General features: G+C 38.4%; 1 protein-coding gene across 2 annotated transcripts in view; it reads right to left on the minus strand.

The window, feature by feature from the left end:
• gpcpd1 (glycerophosphocholine phosphodiesterase 1) overlaps window positions 1-19718 on the minus strand; it is a 70967-nt gene that overhangs the window by 50002 nt on the left and 1247 nt on the right. Inside the window, exons 2-4 of one of the 2 annotated variants that reach the window (XM_043696566.1) lie at window positions 8724-8794; window positions 4546-4657; window positions 3889-3978 (exon numbers count right to left, since the gene is read on the minus strand). In XM_043696566.1, the coding sequence (XP_043552501.1) occupies window positions 3889-3937 (49 nt within the window). In that variant the 5' untranslated portion in view covers window positions 3938-3978; window positions 4546-4657; window positions 8724-8794. The remainder of the gene's footprint in view (window positions 1-3888; window positions 3979-4545; window positions 4658-8723; window positions 8795-19718) is intronic. The other variant, XM_043696567.1, reaches the window with a different exon arrangement.

Below are 19718 nucleotides of genomic sequence, written 5' to 3' on the forward strand. Positions count from 1 at the left end.
AAAAAACTTGAACAGTAGTCAGGCACACAAAATATTAATAGGTTAAATAAACAAATATATAGATTTTGTAATAAATACTCATTGTAAACTTAGATGCTTATTATGAGTAACTCAATAGCCGAGGTACAATTGATTGCCTTATGCTATGTTTGGTCAAGTGGAACTAATCACACTTTGAAGGATTATAGAAGAGTTACTCAAAATTTTCACTAGATCCAGACTACCCACAGAGATACAAACAGATCAAGGGTCAGATTTTACATCAAAATTATTCAGGGAAACTATGGATAGCTGAGGGATTGAATAATTCAAATCCACTGTGTACCATCCAGAATTGCAGGGAGGATTAGAACTGTGGCATCAAACTTTGTATGAAAGAACTCTGCATAAAATTATTTATTTCTCATCTATTTCTATATTATTACAGGTATTGCCACTAAAGAAATAACCACAGCACTGAGCGGATGGCCCCAGAAAGAAACCAGTTATGTCGTACTTGTGTTGCTCCCGATGGTCACGCAGTCATTATCTATGCCTGAAGAAACAACTTAAAACATGGCACTGCAATTCCTTCCCCCTTTGGATCAGTCTGATGTCAAACAGTTTAGAGATTTGTGTCTGAAGTTGTTGAATGAGATATACATGAAGTGAACTTTGCAAATTCCAACATGGCTATTATCAATTTCTTAGTTAAACCACCAAATGATGGTAAAATAGCAACTTAATGATCTTCTGAAGTTTCATAATAACCCAAAGTGTCCCATGCTTTCTTTTCTTTGACTTGAGGTAATTGCATTAAAACCCAGAATTTCCAAGCCTGATTTTCTTTCTGTAATCCAACAAATTATACCCATATTTAAGTTGCTCATAAATATTTTGGTCGAATGTTTTAAACTGCCCCAGAAAATTTCCGTCAGCCTGCCTAAACCCTAAAGAATGAATAACTTGGCACCTTCTAAGAAGCCAAAATCGGTTAGCAGGCCTGCATTCTCTAGTGCTTATAATTTCTTTTTGCTGGAGTTCATTACACAAAGGATATTCTGTTGAGCATTGGCAGTTTATTTTAAGCTAATTATTGAGCACTGCAAAAACAAAAAAGAATGCTACTGATCTGCAGGAGACAGTTACTCAAGAACAAACAAGAATCAGTAAGCCATCAGGGCAGATGGGACATTGTAAGAGGACTAAAACTCTTGCTGGTGAGAACACCATTGACCGTAGATAGATCATTGGCAGAGTTATAAATGCATGAGACATTAAATTTAAAAGACAATGTGCTAATTATCTTACAAACTATTTGATGCAGAGGATACCATGTTAGGAATACTTTAAACTAGAAGTTTAAAATTATTTTAAAATCTTCAATGTATTCAATTTTTCCAGTCAGTGGAAATTCAACAGTGAAAGAGCAAGTGGCATAACCTGACGACATATAGATGGTGATGAAAGAAAATTTCTTGGATACTATTTAACCAGTAGCAATACTTGTAACAAATCTACAAATTAAAATAACAGATTTTGAACTTCCCCACAAATCCAATTACAAGTGTAATTGGATTACAGATAATTCTCCTGTAACACCATAGTTGTGTTCCAGCAAAATATCGCTTAATAGAAACAATGGGGGCTAGGGGAAAAGTGGAGTTGGGGCAGACAAGCAAAACATATCACTCATGATCGCTCAAAAATCATCCAGAAATCTAATGCAAAGTATAGCACAGCCTGAATGAAGGTTTAAATCATTTTTATTAACGAAACAAAAGTAAATTTAAAACACTACATTTAAAAAAACGCAACAAAGTTGCTCTCTGTACAGTACCTCTCATTGAAAGCTGCTCTGTCAGCAGCTGACATCTGCGCAGAATCGCACAGAGACTTCGGTGTGGACATCGTGCATTTGTGCAGAATGGTATGAAGACTGGCACCAACGTCATGCATGCATGGACACTGGCACATGCACAGAATGGCGCAGAGATTTCAGCGCGTGCTTCAGCGCATGTGCAGAATGAAGCATGCGAACCGAACCCCACTGAAATCACACTATTGCCAACAGAGGTAAGGGTTCAATTCTTCAGTGACATTATAGCCAAATAGTGATGAATTGCACTTTATCCCAGAACTACCTGTATTACATCTCTTCCATTGTTCAAGTTGTTAGCTATTTTTGAAACATTCAAGGAAAAATATTTTAAAATGATTTGACTATTAAGAATAGATATTTACTACTTTAAAAAAAGTCAAGTATGCTTATATTTGACTCTCAATTTGTATATAATCAAATTTCATTTAAAACTAGAAGGAAACTGAATTCTGAGTCAATGCAACAACTTAAATGATGCCAATGTGATTTTGTTGGGAGTTGCTGTTCATACGTGAGCAAATGATCTATTTAGGAGATTATATGTAGAAATTCTATTTCAGAAGGCACACAGCAATCTTAAGAGACAATGGAACAGATTTAACTTCCAGAAGTGGGTAATATCAGAATATTGTTGGACTGTCTAAACAACAGACTTTTTGTTGATTATGCAAGGTATAAACCATCTGATTTTTGTTTTCAATTGATAATTTTTTTAAAAAGTTGGATACACATCTTGCAAGTTGAACTACTGCTTGGTATTTATTGCATATTCTAAGAACAATGCAAATAGTTAGCACAGAGCATCAAATGTTGCGGCTGTCAAAAATCAACTCGTGCAAAGTGTTGGATTCAATACGTGTAAAAGCCTTTTGAAAAATAGCATTGCAAAACAGAAAAGAACTTCACTCAAATTATGGGCAGTACATTTTGCAAGATATTCATAAAAGCATGCCAGTGATAAAATGTTATTTGTGTGGAGACTACTCCCATTGGCTATGCTCACTAATTGAAAAACTGATGCAGCAGCAATTTGGGCTGTTAATAATCAAATGCATTGAATTCGGTCGCTTCATACAACTGCAGTCATTATTAAACATCCACACTTGCAATACACAATTTAAGAACTCAATCAACAAACAAAAATAAAAGAAGTACCATTGTTTAGACACAGAACAGGAATTTGACATAGAATCCTGACAACATGAAAGCAGGCCATTCAGCTACACTGACCCTCTGAAGAGCATCTCACTCAGATCCATGCCATTCCTATGGCCCTGCATTCCCCATGGCAGTGTCACTCCCTCAATACTAAGGGCAATTTAGCATAGCCAATCCACCTAGCATGCACATCTTTGGGTTGTGGGAGAAAACCCGACCACTTGGAGGAAACCCATGCAGAAACGGGGAGAATATGCAAACTCCAGTCAGACAGACAGTCACCCAAGGGTGGAATCGAACTAAAGTCTTTGGTGCTGTGAGACAGTAGTGCTGATGACTGAGCCACCATGCTGCCCTGATGTCTGACAATGCAAACACAAAAGTACTGGCTGTTAAAACAAACATGGGCAATGATTTATCCTATAAAGAAAGTACTCATGCGCTTAAAGAAAAAGGTGGAAAATAATCAAAAATAGCCATACTCAAACTAAGGGAAAAAAAAACTTTTTATTACGATTATTTATAGGAAAAGTTGACTCAGAATTTCATAGGACAAATAATTGGCCTGTACCAGATTATGCAGGGGAACCATTTACCAGTACTTAGTTCCCTATGATTCACAAGTATACATCTCCACCCAACAAGACTGTTGTGTAACTCCCTTCATACAAACTGGTCATACTAATTCAAGATTAAACTGCTCACAAAAAACTGAAATAAACTTTGCCCCAAACTGAACTAGAAATTATTGGGAATATAGCATGTATTCCCTTTGTGATGCAGGCCAGCATTGCCAATTGAGATTTCATTCAGGAGTTGTACAGTTGCTGTGAAATATTCACTATATATATATATATATTTATGAATACCTGGAAGTGTACGTCCTTTTATTTTGAAAGTGACCTGTGAAGTGAACATGATTGCCAACGATGAAGCTCTTATTGAATGGCTGACGTTACCTAGAGTAAAACACAAATTCATTTAATTGTTTAATTGTATTAAACATATGAAACAGTGTACATTCTGCAGTAACAAATACAAATGAACTACTGCAGTAATTTACGATTTTTATAAAAAGGCACTAGAACCCAACATATTTCATGATAAAATCCTCTACTGAAATATTCAAAGTCCATTCCAGGTTGCCACAGCTTTGAACTTTGCTCTCAGCTGTGCTACTGGGAAAGGTGTCAAACAGAGTAAGATTTCTCCCACAGTAAGCCACACTCATAAATAGCATAGCAGTAGCTTAAATGATGCTTTAGGATTTAAGAGCTCTCTAGTCAAGCAAAGCAATACAATACCAGTCAATTGACAATTTATCTTTCTCAAATCAAGAAATAATACACCCCTTGTTGAAATTGTCCACAATTTTTGAAGAATTAAACTTCAGAAGTTCTGATACATCACCTCAGCAAGCATGTAAAAGAAAACTTCCATGCAATTTCGGCTGCAATAGCAAAACTGTAACAGCCTTTACAAATCCAACAGCCAGTGCATCGACTCAAATGTTTGGAGATACTTACAAAGCAATTTCAGCTTTTTGGTTACTACAGCTGAGGAAATACAACTTCAAATTTGCAACGTAACCACAATCTGTGTGAAGTTGCGATTCAAACTGCAGTAAAGTACCACCACCTGCACAAAAGATAATGCATTCTAATGTCATTGCCAAATTGAGATAGGCAGATATCGAAGTACTGAAATGGTATTTGGTTGCTGTAATGCAAATGGCAGTGACCAGAGAGATATTTCTGTCTTTCCATACTTGCATTTTAATGCACTGCAATACAGTTCTTGAGCTTTAGGTTACAGCAGACCAGAGCTTCTCAAACTATGGGCTACAAACTCAAAGAGAGTTTGGGGTTGTGTACTCCAAAGCAGCAATGACTCCTCCAGAGTTTAGATGGATGCTAACAGTTGTAAAACCATTTTAAATCCTTTTTGTCTGATGGTGGACACAGTCCAACAGAGATCTTTGCAGTGCAAACAGAAGTTGCTGGAAAGGATCAGCATGTGCACCAACATCTGTGATGAGAAATCAAAGTTAATGCTGAGGTGATCTTTCCTCAGAACTCAGATTTCAGAGATAGTCATGGGCAAATAGGGCTCTTGCACTTTTCAGCTAAATGCAATCCTTGTATTAGTAGTCAGCTTCATTTTTTCACTCCAGAATTCCCTGTATTACTCATCTTACATCGTAAGTCAATACATGGGATTAACAGGTGATATGGGTTGTGAAGATAACACTCGGGAGATTACATTACATTCTCAGAATGCATGGCAAGTGGAAAACAGAAATAGGTTGCCCAGTGAAAAGAATGAAGTATGAATCATAGGTAAAAGTTATAACATTGACTAATCTGTCAAGTAACTGCTCTAGCAGGAGTAATTGTTGCTAGTGAAAAACTGATACAAGAATTGAAAAAAAATACTTTTAAGGTCAAAAGAAGAAGGGACCAGCCAGTGCCTTGATATCCTGAAGTAAAGATTCAATGTTAGGACCTTTACTATATATCATCAACTTGAATGAAAGTACCAATTTTGGAATTGGAATTTAGTGATGACACAATAATGGGTAGGGAATGAAGTTATCATGAGGACATAACCTGTTTAAATTCCTTTTTTAAAATTCTCTAAATGAGTGATCAAAGAAACTGTAGAATGAAGCATAAATAGGAATCTTTGAACTTGGCGACTTTGGCGACTAGTATATTATTTGAATGGCAAGAATTCTATACTGGAAGGATCTAGTACATGAATCACAAAAGGCTTTCTTTGTTCACTTCTGGGCATTGCTGACCAATATTTATTGCCTGTCCCTAGTTATTCTTAAGAAGATGGTGATAAGCTGCTTTCTTGAACCATTGGAGTCCATGTGATGTAGGTTGACACACAATGCAGTCAGGGAGGAAATCCCTGGATTTTGAGCCAGAAACAGTGAAAGAGTATGTCTCCAAGTCAGAATGGTGAATGGCTCGGGAGGAAACTTGGAGGATACGGTGCTCCATCTAGAAGAACGAGGGCAGGAGACAGGTGGTAAATGGTTGTGGACATGCAAGGTGTTATTTAAGAATCGTTGAAGAATTTCTGCAGTGCATCTTGTAGATAGTACATACTTGCTACTGAGCAGTAGTGGAAGGAGTGGATGCTTGTAGATATGGTGCCAATCAACAGGCTGCTTTGTTCTGCGGGGTGTTAAGTTCTTTCAGTGTTGTTGGAATTGCACTAATGCAGGCAAGCAGGGAATATTCTATCAAACTCCTGACTTGTGCCTTGTGGATGGTGAACAGGTTTTGGGAATCAAGCGAGTTACTCACTATAGTATACTTAGCCTGACCTCCTCTTGGAGCCACAAGATGTGTATGTAATAGGTGGTTAGGTAAGCAAAAGGAATTATGGTGGGGATGAAATATATAAGCAGAAAAATCTTGCTACAACTGTACATAGCCTTTAACCAGACCACATTTGGAGTACTTTATGAGATTTTGGTATCCTAAAACTGTTGCATCAAAAGCAATTTAGAGAAAGCTTACTCATCTAATTCCTGGGACAATGAAATGATTTCATGAGGAAAACTTCAGCTGTATCCAACTGGAATTTGGAAGAAAGAGATGATTTTATTGAAAGATAGGTAAGGACTCGACAAGGTGAATTCTGAGAGGATGCTTACCCTTGTCGGGAAGTTTAGATCTAACAGACACAGCTTAAAAATATAGGATTTACCATTTAAAACACTGGTGACAATTTATTTTTTCTTCAAGAGATTCACAAGCCCATGTAATTTGTTGACTAATCTAAAAGGAGTTATGAGGAATGATCAGCAACATAGAGTTGAGGACAGTATCAGATTAGCTACATATTATCTAATTGCAGAACAGACTCAGTGGACCAAATGGCCTACACCTGCTCATAACTCTTGTGCTTTTGAGACACATTTTGGAATAAGACCTCAAATAGATGGAATGAACACAAATGCCATGCATATTTTTATGAAGTACAGGTATTTACTGTACCTTTAAGAGAGTGAAACCTGTCAAGGATTGACTGAAAGCACGAGTGTGCTGAACAATTTAAAAATGTAACAACTGGTTGTGAAACAAATAGCTGGAGCTGCGTTGCCATGGTATACAATAAATTCAAATTTGGCCCCAAGATAGCAAAGTCCAATCGAATTTGATGACATCAAACCAAATGAGACGGTCCAATGTTTTGGGGTATATAAAATCAGGTATTTTCAACAGTTGGGGAGAACACCACCAACTGATTGCTAGCAGAATAGCTCTCTGAAAGGTACCTGTCTGTAAGAAATTTGTGCAGAAGACTGAAGAATAGATGACCTAGGAAAATCTACAGAGAAAAACCTACCCAGCTGGCTGGTTTTGAAATGTGATTTTTTAAAAATTGGACCAGTATTGTAGACGGAGGGGTAAAAAATAGGTTTGAGAGAAAGTAGTCGTAAATAGTTGTTGTCTAATGTTCTCTTTTGGACTTAAAGAATAATATTTGGGTTGTTCTTTGCCACATGAAATTTAACAGATTACAGTACGAGGTGAGCTTTTCGGTGTCTCTGCTGTAAATTAGCAGAAGGTTTTACCCTGTGTCGTAACAATATATACACAGTAAACTAAACCTTGAAACCAGCAAATATTTTAGATCAACCGTTCATTTGTGTAGCCCCATTTTGGAATGAACCAGTCATCACTTAAATTCCATTAAATAATTTTGTTTTACATACTCAAAATGTTGACTGCCAAAACCAATGTGTAGTTCAACATTGTTCACTTGGCTTTGTGCATACGCTGACCCCCAATTTTGGGAGGATTTTTGCAGGCTTAAAAGATAGATTTGCCTGTCGTAGCCTATATATATATTTTTTAAATTATTTTATTAATTACACCAGCAGCAACAGCCTTATTCAAATTATACCGGCAAGTAGGCAAAAGATAATGTTAGCACAGGAATTCAACACTTCTGCATATTAACAAAGTTCTTTTAAAAAATTAAGTTGGAGCTGCAAATCTGGCAACTTTGCATTGTAATTTAGTCAGTATTAATCTTTAATCCAAACAGTGATTCCAATATAATAGAGAAAAACTGCAAACTTTGAATTTACTCACGCCTGCTGCCCGTTGCAAGATAAGTCATGTTATAAGTCATCAGACCAATTCCAACATTTCACAATAATTTAAGTTCCAAACAAATTACGGTGAGCAACCAGAGAAAAATGAAATGAAACTCCCCAGATTAGGAAAGTTCCCTACTCACTATGTGATGACTTAACTTTGCAGTGGTAATTAAAGTACACTGCTTCTTAAGTGCAGCATTGACAAGAGGCCCAAACTGAATGACAGGGCAGGACAAGGTTACATTATTTTTACCCATTAAAGAGTCAGGAGCAGTCATTGCTCATTTGTCATTCCATTTCAACATCCCTCATAATCACTTGGAGGAGCTGAAAGGCCTGGAGGTAAGGGATGCAAAGTTGATCTAAACATTTGCAAAGTAACTTCTGTTGGAGGAGTTCAAGGGCATATGCAAACAATCATGCAGAAATGACTCATTTGGCAGATGAAGTTTCAGCCAGGCAGTGTAAACATGGTATTTCTTGGCTGAAACATCAATAGTTGCAGTCTAACTATAGTTTAAAAGAAACAAAATATTCTTTGCAATTGTGCAGTATATATAAACATTTAGCACTTACTGCACACAGATGGACCTCTGCAATGTCATGCCGGTTTGTTGTCTCCGCTTATAGCTCTTAAACCTCCAGGCCTATATTAAAAATAAAGTGATTATGTTTAAAATTAACATTAAGTATGGTATTAATATTACATAATTCAGAGCAGCATTAGATTTTGTTAAAGACACTGAACCAGGTTTACATTCCACTTGACTACACAAATCAGCATAGCACTTACTCATTCTCACAAATAAAAAGGCCATTTGTAATCACAGCTGTGATGCAAGTGATTAATATCTATATATTAGATATTTCAGATAATTTAAAATTTTTCAAATAAACTAATTTATTCAAAAAAAATTAAATATTTATTGGATTTTGAATTCATGGCATGGGGGGGTTTAACGATTAATTTGTATAAATTTTCAAAAAATCATCATAAGACAGAGTTCTTGGGTCATTATGAGAATTTGCTTGCATTGGGAGCTTTATGAGCAAAAGACAGCAAATATTGAGAAGCATTAGCTTCCTTTCAGTTTAAAGGGATTAGGATTTTGCTTGCTGAGTGGACAAAATGCACAGCTTGGAAAACATGTGCATTCAATTTAGAGATCCTAGTGGAAAGTTAGCGATGTGAAGTAGTTTCCCCCCCACCAAAGAAAAAAAGAGCACACTTAGATTTGTTAGTTTACCTCAGTTTAAGGATTTCAGGTAAAAGGTTACCGCCAGAAGTGTTTGGCTAGAATCCTGAATGGTTTACTCAAAGCTTGTTCAAAGAAAGTCTAAGCTTGGTTGTCTAAATTATCAAGGAAAGGAATCAAGTCTCAAGATCAGAAACTAAAAGAAACAGCTCAGTTAAAACTACAGGTGCAACGGTTAAACAAAAACTCTGAAGTTTGAGTATTGCAAAATGATAGTATTGGGATAGCTGGGATTGTATTATGCTTCAAAACACTTCAAAATTTGCTATATGTAAATAGCTTGCTTTTTCATCTTATCCTTAGCATAATAAAATTATTTCACTGTTAAAACCAATTCTACATCATTATGCACTTGTGTTTCAGTGAAAGATCATTAAATAAACATTAAAAATATGATCTGTCAAACCAGATTTCAGTCTAGGATCTCACTTGTCCAACAGTAACATCAGCTGGGATCATCTACATTCAGTTAGCTAATGTTTCCATGCTTCAGTCTATCAACTGTGGTTCATCTAAGTATTGTAATTTTCACCACGAGGCACATTTTTTTCTAATCCCTCTTAGCTGCTCATTGACCCAGCCTTTTTGATCGTCCTTTCCAAATGTATCACAAATGTCTACCCTGCACGTGCACAGCCTGCCTGCAGTCAACTGCCCTGTTTAAGCAAGCTCATGGCTGTCTGGTTTCAGTCTCCCTCATAACCAGAGATCCTTTTCAATTTCTCAGAAACTCAGTCACTACCGATTCCCAGAATTCTCCTTCAATTGTGAATACTTAAAGAAAACTTTGAGACAGTTAGACCAACCATCTGTAATACAGCTTGCACACCCTTTCCCATAAAGCAGAAAGAGTCCATCACATGGCAACTGGATTACTGGGAACTCAATAAAATGCAATATTGTTTACAGGGTTCTGGGACCTAAAAAGAGAGGTAGTGGTGGCGGTTAGTGGCAGTATTACCGCATTGTTAATCCAGAGACCAAGAGAACACTCTGGGTACCTGGATTCAAATCCCTCTAGGATAGAACTGCACCAACCTCCACCTATTATTTATTTCTTAGACCAACCCCTCCCTCCCTCCACCCTTTCTCTTAGCTGTCATCAGTCAAGGAAGAGTATTTTTTAAAATAGGAAACTTTCATCGAATCCTTACTGTGTTGAAGCAGGCTATTCAGCCCATCGAGTCCAAACAACCTTCCTGAGAGCATACCACCCAGACTCTTCCCTCTAACTTATGGTTAGAACCATTTCCCATGGATAATCCACCTAGCCTGCACATTCCCTGGACACTATAGCAATTCAGCATATCCAATTCACCTAACCTGCACATCTTTGGATTGTGGGAAAAAACCAGAGCATCTGGAGGAAACCCATGCAGACACGGGGAGAATGTGCAAACTCGACACAGACAGCCGCCTGAGGCTGGAATTGAACTCTGGTCCCTGGCACTGGAGAGGCATCAGTGCAAGCCACTGGGCTGCTGTGCCGCTCCAGGGAAATGGTTTTGATTTGCAGAATTGAGATATGGATTCAATTTGGGTGGAGGGAGGAAAAGGAAGAATTCACTGAAAAGAACAGAATCTCTACAGTGGGGAAGCAGGCCATTTGGCCCATCGAGTCCACACCAACCCTCTTAAGAGCACCTCACCCAGACCCATTCCCCTTACCAATGGCTATACCTACTTCCCATGGCCAATCCACCTAAACCACACATCTTTGGACTGCTGGAGAAAACTGGAGCATCTGGAGGAAACCCACACAGGCACAAGGGGAATGTCTGTGTGGAGTCTGCAGAGTTGCTCAAGGGTGGAATCGAACCCAGGTCCCTGGTGCAGTGAGGCAGCTGAAAGTGTTAACTCTGACTTCTCTTCACAAATCCTGCTGCTGAGCTTTTCCAGCAATTTCTGTTTTTTATCCCACTGGACAGCCAGCCACACTACTAACTTCCCTTCTTTAGTTCTGTGGAATTGTCCTTGCTTTTATCTACCAGAGGATAACCAGAGGATCTTCACCAGCGGCTTCCCTTTCAATCTCCTCCCGAAAGATTGTTCTTTGAATTCCTTTTTTCTTGCCAGAGACAACAAAGCTTAGAGACCAATATCCACATTAAAAAAACTTTAAAAGGAAATGCTTAACTAACTTGCCATGTTTCTAATGTTTAGTACTGTCTGATTACTCACAACAACCTGTCTTGGATGACACCCAATTTGCTCTTGCTAATCAGCAGTAATACCAGCTTCATTACATCAGGGTCTTGCTGCAAACTCCAGATTTGTTTACAATGTAGGCATCCTGTTCGTCTCCAAGCTGAGTAATATCCTTTCCATCACATCAATATCACCTCGTCCCACCCTTGGCTCACCTGCTGAAATCCTTACCTGTATACCAAAAACACTGAAATGGACTACTTTAAAGCTCTTATAAGGATATGAAATAGGAGCCAGTCCAATTGAGCTTGCTCCACCAGTGGGTCATGGGTGATCCAGTTGTGGTCTAAAAGGTAAAAACAATGACTGCAGATGCTGGAAACCAGATTCTGGATTAGTGGTGCTGGAAGAGCAACTCCACTTTCCTATCTATGGTACAAGCTTCAACTCTCTGGCAGATTAAAACTCTTTCTAATCTGGTCTTGAATATTCTTAATGGTCCAGTCTCAACTGCTTAAGATGGAAGTGAATTCCAAAAATGAAATCCTTGATAAGGCCTTAATGCAATGAGCAATGTGTTGCTTTTTTGTAGCAAGTGTTCCCTCTTATATATCATGTGCTCTGCAAAAAAGGTAAATTTCCAATTTACATCCTTAATTACTTACCATACCTGCATGGCAACCTACTTGTGATACATGTACAAGAACACCCAGTTCCTTCTGTTCCATAGCAATATAGTCTCTATTTAAATAATACTATGCTTTGATTATTCCTTAAAGTGAACACCTCATATTTTCTCACATTATAGTCCATCTCAAAATCTCTGCCAAGTCACCCAACCTATCTATATCCCTTCACTGAATCTGTGCCCTGCTCGTAACATGCTTTCTTACCTATCTTCAAATATTCAACAAACGTGGCTACAATGCAATCTGGTCTTTTGTCCAATTTAATATAGACAAACAATTTGAGCACTGACTTCTGAGATGCTTCACTAGTTAGGTTTGCCAACCTGAAAATGATCCACTGAATTCTGAATCGTCCATTAGCCAATCTTCTATCCACACTAATGCGTCACCTTCAAAACCACAACCTCTGCAGCATTAATCTATTACGTGGTACCTAGCCAAATGTATTTTTTGGAAATATAAACACAAATTACTACTGTAGGTAACCCTTTATTCATCCTGAAAGAACCTTAAAAACATCAAATATGATTTCCACGTTACAAAATCTTGACTTGCTAATTATGTTTGCAGTTTTATAAATTTCTTGCTTCTATCTCTTAAACAATAGATTCTAGAATTTTATTCAATGCCAGATGTTAGGCTTATATAGTTTCCTGCCCTAGTGTCCCTTCTTTCCTGAATACTGGCGTTACATCCAAGCTATTCCATCCAATGGAACGTTTCTAGAACAGAGGATTTTTGGAATATCACAACTCATACACCTATAATCTTGCGTCCTCTTTTAAGACTCCTCTTGTCAGTCTTTAGTCCCATTAGTTTTCCTTGTACGTTTTCCTCTGGAGACTGAGATTAACTTAAGATTTTTCTTTTCTCCAGATCCTACTTTTCCACTATTCTTGGGATGCTTTTGGTCATTGGTTGTATCCATGATAGATTGATTTTTCATAGACTAAGAAGTCAAGGGGGTTTCGGGGGTGGGGGAAAACAAAGAAAACCAGACTTAAGACCACAACCACAAATTTCAGTGAGTGGTGGAACAAACTCAAAAATCCAACACCCATTTCTGCTCTTTGTTTTTATACACTTGTTAGAAGTTTTATTTCTTAAAAGTTCTCTCATAATCCAATTTCTCTATTAGTCATCCTTTGTTGATTCTTAAGCTTTTTCCTCAAACTTCAGTCCCGCCATTAATCCTTTTCAGTATTGTATCTGATTTCTACCAACACGTTATCATCTATAACTTCCTCAGTAAGTTTCCAATAAAATTAAAAATCTTTGGATAGTGCAGTCTCTCTTCCTGAATGGAATACACCTTTGTTTAGGGTTATGAATTGCTTCCTAAAATACTTACCACTCCTCTACATTGTTTCTTTTGAAAATTATTCTTCCCATTCCACTTGACAACTTTTGCATTCATAATCTTGTAAATCGCTTTTAAGACAAGTTTCAGATACATACCTGTCTCAAAATAAATGTGATATCCTGACATGCTATGATCATTCTGACCAATAAGAATCTTCGTTATTAGGTAATGAATTAATCTTGCCCCATTGTACATTATTAGGTCTAAAACACCTAGTTCTATGTTTAGCTCCAAATTGTATTGTTTTAAGAAACTATTCAAAATACCAGGCTACCTAACCCATTTCAATTGCCCAAAATCTACATAAAAATTAAAATTTTTCCAAGTGTTGCAGTACCTTTCGTAAAAGTAATTATTTCTTGAATTATACAGTAGCAACACTGTCAAATGGTAAGATGGCCCAAAAACTACTTTCCAGTGAATTCTTGCTTTTCTTACTTCCACACAAATTACATCCATTTCTCAATTCTGCAAATTAAAGCCAGTTCCCTGGGATGGCACGGCAGCTCAGTGGTCAACACTGCTGCCTCACAGCACCAGGCAGCAGGGTTCAATTCCAGGCTCGGGCGACTATCTGTGTGGAGTTTGCACATTCTCCCTTTATCAGCATGGGTTTCTTCCGCGTGGTCTGGTTTCCTCCCATAGTCCAAAGATGTGCAGGTTAGGTGGATTGAATATGATAAATCACCCATAATGTCCAGGGATGTGCACGTTAAGCAGATTAGCCATGTGAAATGCAGGGTTATCGTGCAGGGGTGGAGAAGAGTTCAGGTGGATGTTCTTCGGACAGTCGGTGTGGACTTCTTGGGCCATTCTCACTACAGTACTGACTCACCCTTTACTAACAATGCTGCCTCATCTCTTTTACCTTTCTTCTGAAATTTCAAATAGCCTGGGAGCTTCTTATGTAACCCCGTCCATTAAAACTTCTAAGCCACATTTTAGATTAGATTCCTTACAGTATGGAAACAGGCCCTTCGGCCCACCAAGTCCACACACACCCTCCGAAGAGTAACCCAACCAGACCCATTTTCCCTCTGACTAATGCACCTAACACTACGGGCAATTTAGCATGGTCAGTTGACCTAATCTGCACATCTTTGGACTGTGGGAGGAATCCTGAGCACCTGGAGGAAACCTATGCAGACACGGGGAGAATGTGCAAACTCCACACAGACAGTCGCCCGAGGCTAGAATTGAACCTGGGACCCTGGTGCTGCAAGGTAGCAGTGCTAACCACTGGAAGGAGAAAACCAGAAATCAAGCTTTGCTCCATTTAGATTCAAGAACGGAATAAAATTACATGTGCGTAACTCATAATCTGCACCCCAACTATTGTTTCTTTATTTGCTGTCTCTCTATATATGCTTAATTAAATGAACACCTTTTATGGATTAAATGGACAATTAATACCATGGTCACTTTGTCACTGTATCTGTGAAACAGCTATAACATTTAGAAATGCTACATGCTTTCAGATATAAAGCCTTTCACTCTTTTTAAAACCATAATGCACTATTATGTTTGTTTGTTCTCTCCATTCCTCTCACATCTTGTACTGCAACCCTGATTATTGCCCTAAGACATTTTCCAAAATTCAGTCCAAGATGTTTTCACAAGACTACATTGACCTGTCAGTGGCAAGTACAACATTGCTGATCTCTCTCCTGATGCAATTATCGTATGTAAAAGTTGAATTTTTGGATTACTTTTTAAGGTTACACTTATGGGGTTGTCTATTACATGAATACTACTTTTCAGGACTAAAATTCATGCTAAAGTCCAAAATACCTCATTATTTGTTTAGCAGAAGACCAATTAGTCTCTAAAGAAAAACAACAAGCTACGGAAATTACCAAATAAAGACAAGAGAATCAAAACAAAAATGAATTAATAAGATTTATACATACAAAATGTGAAGTAGAACTGCAATACTGTTTTAAATCACAATTACATGATACATATTAAACATGTCAAATACAAAAGTTCATTAAAATCCTTTAAAAAAAAAAATCACACGGTTCAACATCTTCAAAACCAATAAAGCTTCACTGTTATCAGGATGAATGATATCAGCATATGGATCCCCTTCGCTGTCCATAATTAGTGGTAGCACAGCATTCGCTTCTTCATCTAAATCATCCCATATCTAACTTTCCTCTGTACCATCCAATGCATTCGAAATTCCACATTTCTTGAATGATTTGGAAATAGTTCCATGAATCAATGATCCACTCATGGATCAGTGGCAGAGATGGAGTCTGCACACTACTCTCTTTTGTGTATCTTTTGGGCAATTTAGCACAGCCAATTCACCTAACTTGTACATCTGTACACCTGGATTATGGGAGGAAACTGGAGCACTGTTTTAAAAAAATTCTCAAGGTCAAGGACCAGGCTCGCAGGAAAGTAGTCTGACACAGAACAAACAGCCAAGAGGCGAGTCTGCTAGAATATAAGTGTTTTATTCCCCGCAGCGTCGCCACAACCAGGTCTCGTACTTACAACGGGTCTGGTTTATACTCACTCTACGTGTTACCGGAACTGGGAGCCGTCAGTTCTCGTAGAGCGGTTGCCAACAACCCACGCTCGGCGGTTAAGCGCAACCCCGGAGCAGACTCTACCGAACTGGAGACTTTTCCAGCTGATATACTCTTTTCGAGATCTAAACATTCATGTGAACAGCAGAGCAAGGCTGAAAAACACATTCCATTCTGGTCACATGCAGATAAGAAGATTCACACGGGAAGGTGTGTAATAAGATTCACACGGGACTAAGCGACACCTTCCATTTTCGGTTAGATTCACACATGTATTGGGACACAATTTTAACCCTTTCACCACATTCCACTGCTTGGCCCAATACATGTGTTACATTATGATTCACACATGTATTGGGACATAATTTTACACCACAAGCACCCAGAGGAAACCCACACAGACATGGGGTAGAATGTGCAAACTCCACACACAGTTGCCAGATGCTGGAATTGAACCCTGGCGCTAATGCAGCAGTGCTAACCACTGAGCAACTAGAAGTGATCTTAACTGGTCCCAGACAAATAAACTCTTTTCCTTGCGTAGTGCACCAGGTTATAAATTCCAAATTTCCTTTATCCATTTGAACGACAATTTCTTTTGGAAATTTCTCCTTTGGCAAAGTTTTTCTCTTAAAAAACAGCCATTGGTTTTAACTTAGCGCCATTAGCCATACAAGAAAGAACCAAAGTAAACCTACTCTTCCCATGGCCAGTGATTTTCACCAAGACTTTTTTTTTCTCCTTTTTGATTCACAGTTCGATTCTCAGTATGTCATGAATAATAAGCATTTCATCCATGTTTCCAATGCACGATCACTTGTAGCCTCCCTTCTGCCGATTTTTGATTATGAACTGGTAAAACTGTAATAACTTATCAGCTAGTTCAGCAGACAGCTTTTGTGCAATCTTAGTTCTCTGATGAAGTAATAAGTCATGCCTTCTCACCAACCTTATGCACCATCCAACACCTGCCTTAAAATTCAAAATGCCACCCTTCTTTGATTTGATTCGTGCATGGATTTGGATGGCTTCATGACGAACATTTTTCATTTTGACCATTTTCAAGAACCCACAAAGCAACTTTTCTCTCCAATTGCGGCCATCTACCAAGTTTACCACTGTTGGCACACTTTCCTTTTAGCAGTCTCTGAACTTGGTTCGATATCTTGTTCTAGTCTCTCAAGTTTCTCCGAAACACAAAACTCTAGCTGCTACACAGTTTTGTCTTCTCTGTAACTTCAATAACCTTCAGTTTAAACACTACTGTAAATTGTTTGTTTCTCTGTAGGGACTTTTCACACACACAAAAAAAGAAACTTCGAAACCTCAAGTACATGACTGCATTCCGTGAGGTTGGTTGTCACTCAGCTCTTTAGCGCTGACTTGGTGTGAATTGTAAATCAAATTACATAATATAGGTACACAATCCTTTACCCGAAATCCTTGGGGCCAGTCGTTTTTCTGGAATTCGGAAATTTTTGGATTTCGGAATAAAATGACATTTTCATAAAATGAAATTAAAAAAAAACCTAAAATGCATATGTGAATAGTATGAGCACTGAGACACCATTGACACCTGTCAGTGATGGGCTACGCCGCCAAGTCACATCTGAGTAACATGGCTCGAGTGGGTGTGGAGTTGGGTCCACTAAAACTACGCTCCACACTCCATAAAAAAGGTTTCGGATTTCAGAATTTCATATAAATGTACCTGTAGCACAAAAACATTCATCTCCTCATCATAACAGTTATGTACAGGATAATACCTTGACTTACAAATGTTAGTATGTTTTCTGCGAAGAACTAGGGTTGACTTTTACAAGATATATGGAAAACTCAATGTTTTGATCAAAAAAAAGTTTGATTTTTATGAGATTGACTTTTACAACAGAACAGCGCAGTACCTTCAGTCCTCTATGTTGCACCGACCTGTAGAACCAATCTGAAGCCCATCTATCCTACACTATTTCATTTTCATCCATATGTTTATCCAATGACCACTTAAATGCCCTTAAAATTGTCAAGTCTAGTACTAATGCGTTCCATACCCCCTACTACTGAGTAAAGAAACTACTTTTTGACATCTGTCCTGTATTTATCACCCCTCACTTTAAAGCTATACCCCCTTGTGCTAGCCATCAGCTTCAGAGGAAAAAGGCTCTCACTGTCCACCCTACCTAACCCTCTGATTATATGTCTCAATTAAGTCACGTCTCATCCTTCTTCTCTCTAACAAAAACAGCCTCAAGTCCCTCAGCCTTTCCTCGCAAGACCTTCCCTGCATATCAGGCAACATCCTAGCAAATCTCCACTGAACCCTTGCCAAAGCTTCCATGTCCTTTGTATAATGCAGTGACCAGAACTGTACACAATACTCCAAGTGCAGCTGCACTAGAGTTTTGTACAGCTGCAGCATGACCTTGTGGCTCTGAAACTCAATCCCTCTACCAATAAAAGCTAATACATCATATGCCTTCTTAACAACCCTATCAACCTGGGGGGCAACTTTCAGGGATCTACGTACCTGGACACACCAAGTACTGCTCATCTACACCACCATTATTCCAGTACTCTTTATTCTTGCTGCTCTTTCCAAAGTGAATCACCTCACATTGTTCAGCATTAAACTCTATTTGCCACCGCTCAGCCCAGCTCTGCAGCTTAGCTACATCCCTCTGTAACCTGCAACATCCTTCAGCTCCACCGACCTTGGTGTCATCCACAAATTTACTAACCCATCCTTCTTCACCCTCATCTGGGTCATTTATAATAATGACAAACAGCCGTGACCCCAAAACAGATCCTTCAGGTACATCACTAGTAACTGAACTCCAGGATGAACATTTCCCATCAACCGCCATCCTGTCTTCTTTCAGACAGCCAATTTCTGATCCAAACTGTTAAATCACCCTCAGTCCCATGCCTCCATATTTTGTACAATTGCCTACCATGGGGAACCTTACTATAGTACATATTTTACTCTTTGGTGGTTAATGGCGTTACAACAATGCAAATTGTATGGCCCAAATTTTCTTCTGATTTCTTGACGACTATCTCCTCAAAAAGAACAGGCTTGGATTCCTTTTCCTTTAGAAAGGGAAAATAGAAGAAAGAAAGTCCAAAACATTGCTCCTGCAACAAACAGGGAAGTAGTGCCCACTTGCTTTGTGTAAATGGATGCAAATTGGTGAGAGATAAAAACACATCAAACAAAAAAAAAATCACATATCACCTACACAAAAAAGAAAGGAATTGATATAGCAATGGGTGCAGCATAGTAACAACCCTTGACAAAATTCTCACTTTAAAAATTTGTAGATCAGACCTTTTAAGGATTTGATTTGGCAAGCATACCTCTCTGATTGTTGATTGAAGTAAGACATTCTACAACAGTGACAACTAGGTTTCTTAATGTATTTTTGATTGAAGTTGAGGAGGAGGATGACAAGAGGGTGAGAAACGCAATACCTCATTGATTGGGAGAGGCAAGGGGAATGCCAAGTTTTTTTGATGATGGTGGCAGGTGAGAAAAGGAGGAAAGAAGATGGGAGAAAAGAGGGGGAATTGTGCTAAGC

This window comes from Chiloscyllium plagiosum, chromosome 9, assembly GCF_004010195.1.
Source record: "Chiloscyllium plagiosum isolate BGI_BamShark_2017 chromosome 9, ASM401019v2, whole genome shotgun sequence".
In the NCBI taxonomy this organism is placed as follows: Eukaryota; Metazoa; Chordata; class Chondrichthyes; order Orectolobiformes; family Hemiscylliidae; genus Chiloscyllium; species Chiloscyllium plagiosum.